Below are 13,714 nucleotides of genomic sequence, written 5' to 3' on the forward strand. Positions count from 1 at the left end.
GTGGCTTCCTGCTGCTGCTGCTGCTGCTGCCCTCGCTTGTATACAAGTAGATTCAATTTCTCTCCGTGACTTACATTTGTTTCAAGCCACATATCTTCTTCTCTTCTATTCTCTTCTCTTCCTTATCTGTTTGCATTTCAACATTATTTTATTCCCCCCCGTTATCGACACCCCGCACCCACAGCCCTGCCGGACTCGTCCGATTACGAGAATAATAACAATAAAGGCCAAGCAGTGAATCAAAGAGATGATCTCTCCACAGTGACAAATGCCATGACAGGGATGAGTCCCTCCCCGTCCCTCTCAGCCTTGTCCAGCCGCGCCGGCTCCATCGCCAGTCTTCATGACCGCATCATGTTCAGCCCGGGCAGCGAGGAGGCCATCGAGAGGCTGAAGGTGAGCGCGGGTTTGAATGCACACCGCATTGCCACAGTGTAAAGCAGCGCGTTGTTCATCACTGTACGCAGATACGTCTTCAGTGGGCTCAAAACATCTCGCTCAAAACATTCAGTGCAGTGAAAGGGCTAACAAAGCAATAAGCTGTGCATCAATATTCGTTTCTTTCTACTTAATTGATGCGTCTTTGTGAATTTAGAGGGATGACAGGAGAAAGATACATGGCACTTTTGTAGTTTTAGAAGGTACTCAACTGTGCATTTGTTGAGGACTAATTTGAGTCATGTATCTGGTGCTGAAATGAGTACACCACAACATGGATGACTCAAAGTACACTGCAGAGCCCACTTTCATCTGAACCAGTGGCTCAACGATGTGTTTGTAATAGTTTTTGGACAACAGAGATATCAGATTTGAGGACATATCAGACTTTGAATACACCACACGATACGTTGTTAGTGCATCAATTAATTGTTTCGTCTTTGGATGGGATTTGTTGCACACACTAGAAATGTATTCATTTCTACTATTTTTTTATATGTCAGGAAACTGAGAAAATCATTGCTGAACTCAATGAGACTTGGGAAGAGAAACTTCGCAGAACTGAAGCCATTAGAATGGAGAGGTGAGATATACCATATATACACATGTATGGACATTTCTTATTTGAATATACTTCATTGGTAAATGTCCTTTATTTTTTCTTAGCCAAAGAAATTGTGAATAAAGAAAACAATTCATGCACACTGTGAAAACCGGCTTATGACGGAAAACTGTTTAAAAATACAACTGAAAATACCTGTGGAATATAATACATCTTATAACATGGTTAATAATCCTGTTTTTGTTTTTTAATGACTCCATAACTTGCACAAAGAAGACGGTGCCTAAATAGAGCAGGTCCAAAGAAAAGCATGTTTACTCTTTCCTCTTGACCTAAGGTCGGTGCTGTTTATTGAGCATTTAAGAAACGGTGGGGTTGTTTGAACCACTTTGCGTGTGTGCAGCAGGTAAACCGCATTGTTCTGTGAGGCAGCTGAAATAAGAGAACTCCTGCAGCCGCTCGGGTGACCGAGTCCTGCTTCTGTCCACAGAGAGGCCTTGCTGGCGGAAATGGGTGTAGCAATGCGAGAAGACGGCGGGACAGTCGGCGTGTTTTCTCCCAAGAAGGTAAAAAGACACGAAGCGTCGCCTCTTCTCCTTAAGCCAATACTTACCGATTCAATCATTCACCGAAATGCTTGTTTATTTACCCCAAAGCCCTCCGATAACCCTAGAATGCCCCAGCCTGTGTTTATCGACACGGTGGGGCTGTTCTCCCCCAACGAGGTTTGTAGCTGTGAAGTGCTTGAAGCGGCCTCCCTCTCTCTCGAGTGCTCTCAAGTCTCACTTCAACAGCAGAAGCACAGCAGTCGAGGGTTTCTCTTCTTTCAATAGGTGTTATCTGAAATCCACTTCATTAGTCCCTTCAAACACTTCCTCTGCAGCTGCACCGCGGGCAGCACTGGGTGCAAACATTGGGGGGAGGGCAGGGAGGGGGGGTAGTGTCCCCGTTCTAGTGGGACCAACGCTGATGCTGTGAAGCTGGGGAGTGAATTTGACTGCATGACTGCAACTATCTCTGATTTCCAGCTCTTTGATGTGCAGTGTATCCATACCCTACATTGTAAATGACACACGGGTAACGAATGATGAATGTTCATTACTGAGCACATTTGCACAGTTAGTGAGTGATTCCTTTTCGTGCGTTAGACACCTCATCTGGTGAATCTCAACGAGGATCCTCTGATGTCCGAGTGCCTGCTCTACTACATTAAAGACGGGGTCACCAGGTCAGAGGCTGCCGGGCATTCAAAAGTCTTTACTGAACTGATTATTGCGTTAACATTTGTCATATTAAATTAGGGCCGTATTTACTTACTAATTCTTCTTTTAGGGTCGGCCGTGTAGACGCCGCCAGTCGTCAGGATATAGTCCTCAGCGGCCACTTCATCAAGGATGAGCACTGCACCTTCACCAGTTCCACTGATAAAGCAAGAGAAAGTACGCAACCGTTACCGTGCACTGTTGGCTGCTGGTCTTGCACGTCGCAGTTTGATATCGGCAGAAAAGTGAAGCCTCCAATTGGCGTCTCTGTTTGTCATTAGTAGTTGTCCTGGAGCCGTGCGAAGGAGCTGAGACTTATGTCAACGGAAAGAGAGTGACCGAGCCCACTGTGCTCAAATCAGGTCAGTGAGCGCTGCGCCACTTTCCCCCGTCCTCCTTGGGCTGAGCGCAATAATACCTAACGCGCGCCTGCCACTCTGACTTCTTATCCCCAAAAGGGAATCGCATCATCCTGGGGAAGAGCCACGTGTTCCGGTTCAACCACCCCGTGCAGGCCAGGGCGGAGAGGGAGAGGACGCCATGTGCAGAGACCCCTGCTGAGCCCGTGGACTGGGCCTTCGCCCAGAGGGAGCTGCTGGACAAACAGGGCATAGACATGAAACAGGAGATGGAGCAGAGGTACTTTGGGGGGGGCGGGGGGGGCACAGTGAGCCATGTATTAGTTTATCCATACCTGGCCTCTTTAAGAAAGCCTGTGAAAGCAGATACAGTCTCACCACCGCATCGTAGACTTCCTTGACTGTCTCAAACCCGATTTGTTTTTTCTTCAGACTGCAGGAGTTGGAGGACCAGTATCGCAAAGAAAGAGAAGAAACCAACAACCTTCTGGAGCAGCAGAGACTGGTACGGTAATGAGCAGCAGACATGAAAACCAGCAAAGATCTGATCTGAAATGTTGTTGAAGGGTTTTTTATTGCATGCATCATATAAGTCAACAACTTGAAAACCAGCCTGAAGGTATTTTTCCCATGTTCCCATCTGACAACATTAGTATTTTTGACTTTTAGTTGTTCATTTCAACAGTGATGCCAATCCAGCCAACAGTTCACTAAAGGCCTCGTGTTGATGCGGCTCTTCATTATTTCATTTTCTAGGATTATGAGAGCAAGCTGGAGGCTCTTCAGAAGCAGGTGGACAGTTACTACCCTGAAACCCTTGAAGAAGAGGAAGAGCCAGAGGAGGAAGGTAGTGTAACCGCTTGGACATGCGATATGTATGATCTAGTGAGCGAAACACTCATGAGAGGATTTACCTTGTTTGGTCCCACAGTGCAATGGACGGAGAGGGAAAGAGAGCTGGCTGTGTGGAGCTTTCGTAAGTGGCGGTGCTACCAGTTCACCTCTCTCCGTGACCTGTTGTGGGGCAACGCCATCTTCCTCAAGGAGGCCAATGCCATTAGTGTGGAGCTCAAGAAAAAGGTGCAACTAGTCATTATCATTTCAACTTCCAGTGGATCCACAAATAGAAGTTACAACACGCCGTGCCTGACCACACCGATGCTCGTCCGGCGCCCCCCCTGCAGGTCCAGTTCCAGTTTGTGCTGCTCACAGACACGCTCTACTCCCCGCTGCCTCCAGACCTGTTGCCCCCGGAGGCGGCCAAGGACCGCGAGAAGCGACACTTCCCGCGCACCATCGTGGCTGTGGAGGTGCAGGATCAGAAAAATGGAGCCACCCATTATTGGACACTAGAAAAACTAAGGTGCAAGTCATTGTGTAACATGCTGATGTGCAGTAAACGGTATGAACAACACGCTTCCACGCTGTGGGTCTTTTTAGCGCCTGGGTGACTTTAATGAGGCTTCTTGCAGGCAGAGGCTGGATCTCATGAGGGAGATGTACGATCGCGCAGCCGACGTGCCCAACAACACCGCTGAAGACGGGGAAAATGTGATGACCGGAGGGGACCCCTTTTATGACCGCTTCCCTTGGTTCCGTCTGGTGGGCAGGTAAATGCTGCGAAACATTAGCCCGATGCATTATGGGAATAGGGCAGGAAGGCATTCACAGTGAGCTAGTATGAAAGGTCAGAGAGCAGAAGCCCCGTGTTAGACATTCCTTTCGGGACAATGGGAGGCTGTTAAAGGCCACAATGAGTGAGACACCAGCACGAAGCCGTCTACCGCCCACTTCCCTGCAGTCGCTGTCCTCATGTGCTGACCTCTGGTCTTCCCAGTCTGTGCCCCACTGCCATCACAGCTAATACAAAACATTTAAATGTTTAACTTTTAAAGATTCAGTCTGAATCTTAAATGAATGAAGTCCTGAACGTGGATGGATTGGACAGTAAACAGTAAACGCTTGTTAATACCAAGCCGGTCTTTTTTCAAAAATGTTCAAAACATTTTGGATTTCTTCAGTCCTCCCACTCTAAGCCTGCTGTTTCTTTCTCTCCCACTTTGGCAGACAGCCTCCCCATCTCTTTTCCAAGCTCTCTCGCTCTCACTCTCTCTCTCTCTCACTTGCTTTCTCGCTCTCTTGCAAACAGGTCCCACACAGTGTCACACGTCCCGGTTACATAATGTTCAGCATCGAGCCTTTCATTTCATTTAGCTCATGCAAAACAAGCAGACATGATTGGGCAGTAATCTGAAACATGTCGTCTCTCCGCTCATTTTGAATTTCACAGAAGCCGAGAGGCAAGTGAAAAAAATAGAAATCTAGTGATCTATTTTCCATATCTGATCTAAGTTGTTTTCTCTCCTGTATTCAATGCTTAAAAATATACAAAGTGGAATTTTCTAGCTTCATTTTTCTACATTCCTTAAAAAAAAAGATTTGTGAAACAAATGGAACAGGTTTTCTCCGGTAAAAAATGTCATGTTCATTCTGTGTTTTGTCGTTGTAAAGCTAATCTCATTAAATGCACCACTCCCCTATGTGTTTTTTATGGGACTAAAAGAATTCATCTTTTCTTCCAGGTTAGTTTTTTTAATTTCCCACACTGTATTTGTTTGTTAACCAGCATTTCAATCAAAAACCCAGAGTTGAGGCGGCCACCCGGTTTGGTGAAAGAGGTTCCGGCACAAGAGCAGAGCGCTGCTGAGACGCGGGCGGCAGCGGAGCCAAAAACAATCCAGATCGGTTATTGAGTGAGCCGCTGTTAAAACATTTTCCCAGCAGGGAACTGAAGCCATCGAAGCTACAGCAATAAGTCTCCTGCTGCCCCCGTCCACAGCAGCGCATCGCTTTGCCCCCCTTTACTTCCAAACGTCCCCCCCTGCAGGTAATACTGTGACCATGGAGTAGTGCCGACTAGGACTCGTACAAAGGACCCCACCTCCAAACACGTGTGAACCACCCGTGGTCCAGTCCATCTATGGCGCCCCCCCCCCTTATTGTTTGAACAAGTGTGTGCTTTCTATCCAATTGTTCTAACCTAGTTCCCATGTCTCTGGCGGCACCAGAAACCCCATTTTCAAGACATGCATGAGCGAGCGCATGAGTGACCCCACCCCATCCCCGACCCTCTCCAACTCTGAAATTACTGAGCTGGCTGACCCGCAGCGGGAGGGTCGAGGGGAGGAGGAGGAGGAGGAGGAGTTGGAGGAGTTGGAGGACCTGGACGATGATATCTTTTTGGACGACCCGTGCTTGGAGCTCGGGGGAGAGGAGGAGGAGGAGGAGGAGGAGGAGGATGATGATGATGATGAGGGAGAGCTTTGCCGAGGCTCCGGCGAAGGCCAGGATCCCTTTTACGACCGCTCACCATTATTCAGGGTAGTGGGAAGGTTGGTGAGGTTTTGGGAGCATGCTGGCTGGAGGAAACCAGCTCTTTCACGCTGAGACACTGGGGTCGTTTTGCACAGGCGTCAGGACAATATTTCAAAACGCAGTCCCGTGTGCATGACAACATGTAATTTACATGTCTTTGTTCAGTCCAGTTGGGACAAGTAACCTATGGCTGCAAGGTCAAGATAGAGTTGGGCCATTTCAGTTGGATTGCATCGGTGTGGACGTGAAAATCAATGTGGGAATTCAATTCATTTACTCATTTGCTGCTGCAGATATCCGCTTTAAGTTTCTATTCCCTGTCTTAGTCGTCACTGCGTCTGATGTTTGTGACACAAATTTTCCAAAGTCAGACCACTACACAGGTTGTTTTTTCCAAGAACATTCAGGGTTTGTCCTTTTGCTTTCTACCTTTTAATATCATCAAATTTTGACTGCTGCTTGACTTTCCCTGTTTTGGTTTCGGCTTAACTGTTCCTTCAGGCCAAAAGCTTCTCTAAAACAATCCCGCCCCCGGGCGGGTCAGTTCATACTTTGTGTTTCCATGGAAATTCAAGCACAGTTGAGGCTCAGCGGCTGCTTGAGGTGTGTGTCTCGCTTGCGTGTGGCTAACAGCAAACTGGTGGCTTTTTACTGAAGACCGTCCACTAGCCAGAGCACTGACTCCATGTCTCCTGGGGGACTGTTCATAAGACGAGAACCCACAGCGAATGTTCTCACCGCGCTGTGCCAACCTGAACACGCATGAAAGCGCCGTGAAATAGCAAAGTATTGTTCGAGGAAGACTCAAAACCTCAAGATGAAAGAGCTGGTTTCTACTGCAGCTGTCTCTTTTAGGCATGCCAGAGCACAAGTCTTTTCATTTTGACCTTTTTTGTCTATTTTTTTTTACTTGAATACGTCTGATGATGAACTAGTGCCACTAGTTTGGACAAATTAGCACTTCGTCCCAGGACGTGCTCTTTGATTTCTGATGTCATTCGTTGTCTTTTTTCTTTTTTGTTGGTGTCGCATTGAGTACATCCAGCTGTTGGCACTTTTCTATTCAAGCTGAGCCATGTTCCGTTTGATGATTTCTGCTCCATTTGCTTATGATTCCTTTGAGTCCAGACGTCGAAGACATTTTTGTTCAGCTGTTTGTCCCGAGCATGCCTTCTTTGCACCTCACCAATCTTGGCATAAGCCACTCCCTTTCCAACACAACGCCCAACCCTTAACGTCGACCCCCGATGGCTGGTGGGAAATGTGGTCCTTGACTGCAAGATCGCACACTGTAGCTGAAAAGGGAACATTTCTAGTGCAGCTGCTTCCTCATTCAATGTTTTCAAATCGAATGCATAGACAAAGTGCCTGTAGCGTTCATATTGACACATTTGATATGTAGTGCAGCTTCTTCATACATTACAGATGCACTTGTTAGAGTATTATTCCAGGAATGGAATTCATTGCTCGTGAGGAAATCCTCTGCTGTGAGTAGTGACCTGGTTATTTAGCAGTCAGCTAGTGGACCCTTACACACCTGCTCCTTGGCCTCACCAGGCTCTAATGCAATAGTTAGGCAGTACTGCATGTGACCCAAACCCTCACAGTGTCATTATTTCTAAATGGTGAGAGAAAGAGCCCGACCCCCCCCACCCCGCAAAGCGATAGTAAAGGGCAGCCATGGCCGTCGCAAGAGCAGTCCCAGCTTCTGTTTGGTTGCTTTGCAGCTCTATGTTCTGTGTTCCAGTCCAGTGAGATCTTACCGAGTGTGATCACCTGAGATGTGTTGTTTCTAATCTTTTATCGTGTCTCTCTGTCTCTCTCTCTCTCTCTCCGCCTCCTGTTCAGGGCGTTTGTCTATCTGAGTAACCTGCTGTACCCGGTTCCTCTCGTCCACCGCGTGGCCATCGTCAGCGAGAGGGGCGAGGTGAAAGGCTTCCTCCGTGTGGCGGTGCAGGCCATATCAGGTAAGGCTTTCGCCCTCAGCCTTGCTCGATGCAGAGGGGAGTGGGGGGGGGGGGGGATTGAAAGGGCGTGCTGTGTGGGACTTCTTGAGGAAGTGAAGTGAAGGCGCTTTGTGTTTTCCTCCAGCCGACGAGGAAGCTCCCGACTACGGCTCGGGGGTGAGGCAGTCGGGCACTGCCAAGATCTCCTTTGAGGATCAGCAGTATGAGAAGGTAGAGAAGGCCGGGCCGCATTCACCTGTGCTGTATGTACCAACCTGCCCAACGCTCTGCCTTGCTTCCGCAGTTCCAGTCGGAGACGTGCTCCGTAGGACTGCCCCGCTCAGGAGCCTCACAGGAGGAGCTTCGCTTTGTGGAGGGAGAGGGGCAGAACGCAGAACCGGGACCCTCGGCTGATGAGGTCAACAATAACACATGTGCGGGTAATCCTACTTCATAAGTGCCGGGATGCATGTTTTGTGTGCTTGGGTATGTGCGATGAAGTTAATTTGACATATGGATGACAATATCCAATATATATATACATATATATCTATATATAGATATATATCTATATATGGCTTGTTTTCTCTGAATTTGGTAGATTAATAGTCCAAATGAAATCGTTTTCTATGGATTAAGTACTCTAGTACTCTCTAGTAGTGTATTTCTTTCTTTTAATTATGAATTTCTAGTCAGTACTGTTATCATCAATCATGACGATGTAATTGTGTATCAAGATATCTCCATTGATGATTTCATTGCAATATAACTTCATCCAAAGATGTTGATTACAGTATATTTAATCATATATCATCATTATACAACACAGGCACAGACAAACGAATTCCGTTACACAATAAACATGTGAAAAAAGCAAAACAAAAAGTACATTCCTTCATTGTGTTTTGGGAGATTGCATGATGAGGATTGCGAACAGCAGCAACAGATGTTCTGCCTTCCCTCACAGCCGGTACAGATGAGGCGGAGAGTCCGCTGAAGAGTCAGGGCGGCCCGCTCGACACAACTCTGGAGCACCTGAGGGTCGGCAACGTCTTCACCTTCAGGGTGACCGTCCTGCAAGCCTCCAGCATCCCTGCAGAATATGCCGACATCTTCTGCCAGTTCAAGTAAACATGTTTTTATTGTCAATATTTCTCATGTTCATTCGTTTACACGTTTTACATGTAAATGATTCCACGTGGATTGAATTCAGTTTCATCCACCGGCACGACGAGGCCTTCTCCACCGAACCCCTGAAAAACACCGGCCGCGGCCCCCCGCTGGGCTTCTACCACGTGCAGAATGTAAGGAGCACCGGCCGGTCAAACTATGACGTCACGATCGGAACGGGTGAAGCTCTTTAACATTCCTCCGTTGTTTTTGATAGATTGCTGTTGAGGTGACTAAATCCTTCGTTGACTACATCAAGTCTCAGCCGATTGTGTTTGAGGTGTTTGGACACTACCAGAAACAGCCTTTCCTGCCGCTCTGTAAAGACGTCATCAGGTACCCGGCTGTGAAGCCTCCCGGTAGACCGATCCAATGCGTACAGTTGTGTTTTCATAAAATCCCAGCTGACTGTTATTTCTACTGCCAGTCCTCTACGTCCCTGCAGAAGACAGTTCCCGCGAGTGATGCCTCTGTCCAAACCAGGTAAATCAACTCCCGGCACAGCGTCTCGACCACTGTTCATCCATGTCGTATTGTCCTTCGTACCGGTCTGCCTGCACGTCATGTCATCGTAGCTTCATGTTGTTGGGTGTGAGCAGCTGACTCCGACACCTCTCCGGACCGGGAGAAATCGCTGGACCTGATCCGATACCTGGTCCCAGACGTGCTCAATGGGGTGCTGGTGGACTCGCTGTCAGACCACGCTCTGTCTGCCGCTGGCCTGGCTGCTTCTTTCCTACTGGAAGGAAACGAGCGAGCTCAGCTGACAGCTCCGCCCACCTCTATCTGTTCGGTCATTAAAGCTCAGAAGCCGGGTTGGTTCATAGATGTTGGATCCAAGTGAATCCTGGTACTGACAGCCTTTTTATACCAAGTGGTAATGTTGGTGGGACCCCAAAGTACTCCCAAAGCAGTTATTGAAGTGACCCACATTTAACAAGTTGTATGCTCTTTTGAAAAGGAAAGTATCTTGATATAAAAAGGCGGTGTTCTTGTGCCAGGGCTTGGTTGGATTGGCTCTCTGGCGTCCTGTGTGTTCACTGTGAAACCTGCGTGTTGCATCCTCCTGTCAGCTCTCCCTCTTGGATCACAGAGCTCTCTGCTGCAGTATGATTGTGAATATCTCTCTCTCTCTCTCTCTCTCTAAAATGGAAATGTTAAATGAGCATTTTTTATAATATCCGATGAGATAATCTCTTTTTCATTAATCTGCAGTGAAGAAATTCACAATTTATAGCTGTATGAAAAAAACAATCAAGAGGTAGGAAACAGCTAAAGAACTGTTGGGAATATTAAATACAAAACAGAAGAATTAAGGAAATAACATTTAAAAGCTAGAACACATGATTAACTGTACATCCCAGTAAGTAGCCAAAGTGTATACTTGTGTAGTCAAACACACTAAATGCACTATTTATAATATACAAAAAAAAATCAGCTTTGTCCGAACTGCCAAAAGCAATCAGAGGAGTGCAGTTAACTAATAGTGAGACTAGTTTTAATAATTTCCACATTGCCCTTTAAAGGAGATTCCTGTTCAAGGAGGCTTATGAATACTCGAGTAAGATGTGAAACCTCCCACAGAACTTTAGTGGAATCCTCCTTTACGAGGCGGCTGCAGAAGTTCCCTTTAAATCTTCTGGAGAAAAGGAGCTTCTTCTACACGACGAAGCTGTTTTTCCCTGCAGCACTGATTTCCTTTCTTCTTCCCTCTCTCTTCCCTGCGTAGGTGTAGAGCAGCTCCCTGCTGTTAGTCCTCTCCCTCTGCCCGTCTCACACGCTTCTTATCTCCCTTTCTCAAACACAGTGCCTGCGACCAAGCTGACCGCCATGACCCGCCCGCAAGCCGGACCCTGCCACAGCAAACACGATCTCATGGTGTTCTTTGAGATCTGCGAGCTGGAGGCCACTGGAGAGTGAGTGTCATGGGTGACCCCCCCCCCCCCCCCCCAATGTTTCCCTTCAATCATCGTTGTTAAGGAATAGTCACATCCATGTCTGTGTCCCCCCAGCTACATCCCTGCAGTGGTGGACCACAGAGGAGGAATGCCTTGTCACGGCACGTTCCTACTGCACCAGGTGGGTCCGTCACACTGTGAGCAGGTGTGATATTTGGAATGTCTGAAGTGAGTGGAGAGTAACCAGTACTCTGTCCCGGGGATCTCTTGGCAACCACAGGGCCTCCAGAGGAGGGTTACTGTCACCATTGTGCACGAGTCAGGAGGTGACATGGAGTGGAAGGATATCCGTGAGCTTGTTGTGGGTGAGTTTAGCTCTCAGAACCGAGCAGGGACACTGTGAAGGGATCGCCTCTCACTGGACCACTTGTGTCTTCTTAGGTCGCCTCCGCAACACCCCCGAAGCTGATGAGACCATCATTGACCCGAATATTCTCTCTCTCAACATCTTGTCTGCTGGTTACGTCAGACCCATGAGGGACGACCGGTACGTCCTGGAGATCTTTGCTGATTTAAATTGAAGTCGCCACGTGTGTTATTTGTTTATTACAAGGTTGTGGCATCGTGGCTGAATTTGGAAACAATTCTGTGCTTCAACAAGAGTGTTATCTGTACTTGAGTACGGCTGCGACAGGCCGATGCATGGCACATAGTACCTGTCCGTTAACGGCATGGCAGACCAGGCACTACCGGAATGTTATCCAGTGATCTTTTATTACTGTGGCTGCACGGGAATAGTCCCCCTCTCTCTAACTGCAGGAGGACGCACATTAAAACATCCAGAGTTTTCAAATGTGCCACATTTGAATGAATGCAGTCGTCCACGCTGGCTGTGCGGCCCTCCGGTGCTTGTGTGTGCTTCTGTCATTATCGTGCCTACACGTTGCATCTCACCTCATTTTACCACCTCACCTCTACGTCTCATCTACACTAACTGACCCCAATGCTGAAACTACTACTACTCCCAGAGGGACAAGTTTCAACCAGGCGCCCTCGGTTCACTGAATCTCACAACAGGTCTAATACAAAAGCACAGCAAAGCAGCATGTGTCACCGCGTGGTGTCGAATCACTAATAAACACCCACCGTCTGCATTTGTCACAGTTTGGACATACAACACCCATCATCACTATATTAAATCACATGATTAACGTTCAAGACAACGGAAAGATGATTGGACTAAGAATGTGCTTACTGACTAGTTTCCACACTAAAGAGATGGACCTTGGTCCTAAGTCTTTTGTTGCTCTGCAGTACAGGGAGCAGAAGGTTTATTTTAAGAACCTGTATCATATGTTATATACTATGTAGCCTGTTTATTCAAGAGACTCATTAATTAATAAAAATGTCATTTAACATCCAAACTCACCATTAACATCACCACTATATGGTGGCAAAAAGAGTGGTAGCACGTACGTATCCATAAATAAATAAAAATTGCCTCCCGTCCAAAGTAATTATATTATCTAAGTTTGACTCGTGTAAACTGTAAAGAATTTTTGCCTTTCAACTTAAGCTTTCTATCTGACCCTCTGTTTTCCCGACAAAAAGCCAAACGATACCAGCAACCGGCCATCGGCATGACCTCCGCTTACTGAGGCCCCGTGTAAGCGGCTGCGTCCAGCGGCCCCGCTCGACCGGCCCGTCTCTGACCACGGTGCTGGGCCCTCAGCGCGTGTCCTGTTACGGCCTCAGCGGCCCCGCATCGGGCTGGGGGGCTCAGCGCCCGGTCGGGTCGGGGTCCAGCGTGGTCTCTGCTCAGTCTAACGTAAAGGTTTATATGGATGCTAACATGTTTCTACCTCCAGTCCACTAACAGAATGTTGTTGTTGTTGTTTTTTGCTTTTGCAGACAGTTTCTTGATTCGGACATGCCGAGGTATTTTACTTTTGCCTCTCTTCTCTTAAGTTAAACACATGTACGCCTGTCACTCCCACCCAGCCTCCAGCGGCTTTTCTTTACGCTCTCTTCTACTCTGCCATTGCTGTCAGCCATTCATCTGTGCCTCTTTGTCTCCCCCTTCATGAGAAGTGAGGGATGTGGCTCTGCATGTCCCTGGTTGTCTTGCTAGGCTGGCTGTGTGTGTCTGCGTGTGTGTCTGCGTGTGTGTCTGCGTGTGTCTGCGTGTGTGTCTGCGTGTGTCTGTGTCTGCGTGTGTGTCTGCGTGTGTCTGTGTGTGTCTGCATGTGTCTGCGCGTGACTGCGTGTGTGTCTGCGTGTGTCTGCGTGTGTCTGCGTGTGTCTGCATGTGTCTGCGCGTGTCTGCGTGTGTGTCTGCGTGTGTCTGAGCGTGTCTGAGCGTGTCTGTGTGTGTCTGCATGTGTCTGCATGTGTCTGCGCGTGACTGCGTGTGTGTCTGCCTGTGTGTCTGCGTGTGTCTGCGCGTGTCTGCGTGTGTCTGCGTGTGTCTGAGCGTGTCTGTGTGTGTCTGCATGTGTCTGCGCGTGACTGCGCGTGACTGCGTGTGTGTCTGCGTGTGTGTCTGCGTGTGTCTGCGCGTGTCTGCGCGTGTCTGCGAGTGTCTTCGAGTGTCTGCGTGTGTGTCTGCATGTGTCTGCGTGTGTGTCTGCGTGTGTCTGCGTCTGCATGTGTGTCTGTGTCTGCGTGTGTCTGTGTGTGTCTGCATGTGTCTGCGCGTGACTGC

General features: G+C 48.1%; 1 protein-coding gene across 39 annotated transcripts in view; it reads left to right on the plus strand.

Annotated features, from left to right (window-relative positions):
- The window catches only part of kif1aa (kinesin family member 1Aa), a 32,331-nt gene that overhangs the window by 11,332 nt on the left and 7,285 nt on the right, over positions 1-13,714 (plus strand). For 3 of the 39 annotated variants that reach the window (XM_078107578.1, XM_078107584.1, XM_078107579.1), the window contains exons 15-40: positions 185-396; positions 942-1,021; positions 1,491-1,566; positions 2,149-2,228; positions 2,333-2,439; positions 2,544-2,624; positions 2,721-2,901; positions 3,054-3,126; positions 3,378-3,468; positions 3,553-3,701; positions 3,806-3,984; positions 4,094-4,231; positions 5,690-6,013; positions 7,845-7,963; positions 8,067-8,173; positions 8,247-8,382; positions 8,910-9,069; positions 9,156-9,246; positions 9,330-9,448; positions 9,540-9,595; positions 9,712-9,927; positions 10,920-11,028; positions 11,125-11,191; positions 11,291-11,375; positions 11,452-11,557; positions 12,922-12,948. In XM_078107578.1, the coding sequence (XP_077963704.1) occupies positions 185-396; positions 942-1,021; positions 1,491-1,566; positions 2,149-2,228; positions 2,333-2,439; positions 2,544-2,624; positions 2,721-2,901; positions 3,054-3,126; positions 3,378-3,468; positions 3,553-3,701; positions 3,806-3,984; positions 4,094-4,231; positions 5,690-6,013; positions 7,845-7,963; positions 8,067-8,173; positions 8,247-8,382; positions 8,910-9,069; positions 9,156-9,246; positions 9,330-9,448; positions 9,540-9,595; positions 9,712-9,927; positions 10,920-11,028; positions 11,125-11,191; positions 11,291-11,375; positions 11,452-11,557; positions 12,922-12,948 (3,169 nt within the window). The remainder of the gene's footprint in view (positions 1-184; positions 397-941; positions 1,022-1,490; positions 1,567-2,148; positions 2,229-2,332; positions 2,440-2,543; positions 2,625-2,720; positions 2,902-3,053; positions 3,127-3,377; positions 3,469-3,552; positions 3,702-3,805; positions 3,985-4,093; positions 4,232-5,689; positions 6,014-7,844; positions 7,964-8,066; positions 8,174-8,246; positions 8,383-8,909; positions 9,070-9,155; positions 9,247-9,329; positions 9,449-9,539; positions 9,596-9,711; positions 9,928-10,919; positions 11,029-11,124; positions 11,192-11,290; positions 11,376-11,451; positions 11,558-12,921; positions 12,949-13,714) is intronic. The other 36 variants (XM_078107588.1, XM_078107589.1, XM_078107586.1 and 33 more) reach the window with 28 other exon arrangements.

Source organism: Gasterosteus aculeatus, chromosome 8 (genome assembly GCF_964276395.1).
Source record: "Gasterosteus aculeatus chromosome 8, fGasAcu3.hap1.1, whole genome shotgun sequence".
Taxonomy (NCBI): Eukaryota; Metazoa; Chordata; class Actinopteri; order Perciformes; family Gasterosteidae; genus Gasterosteus; species Gasterosteus aculeatus.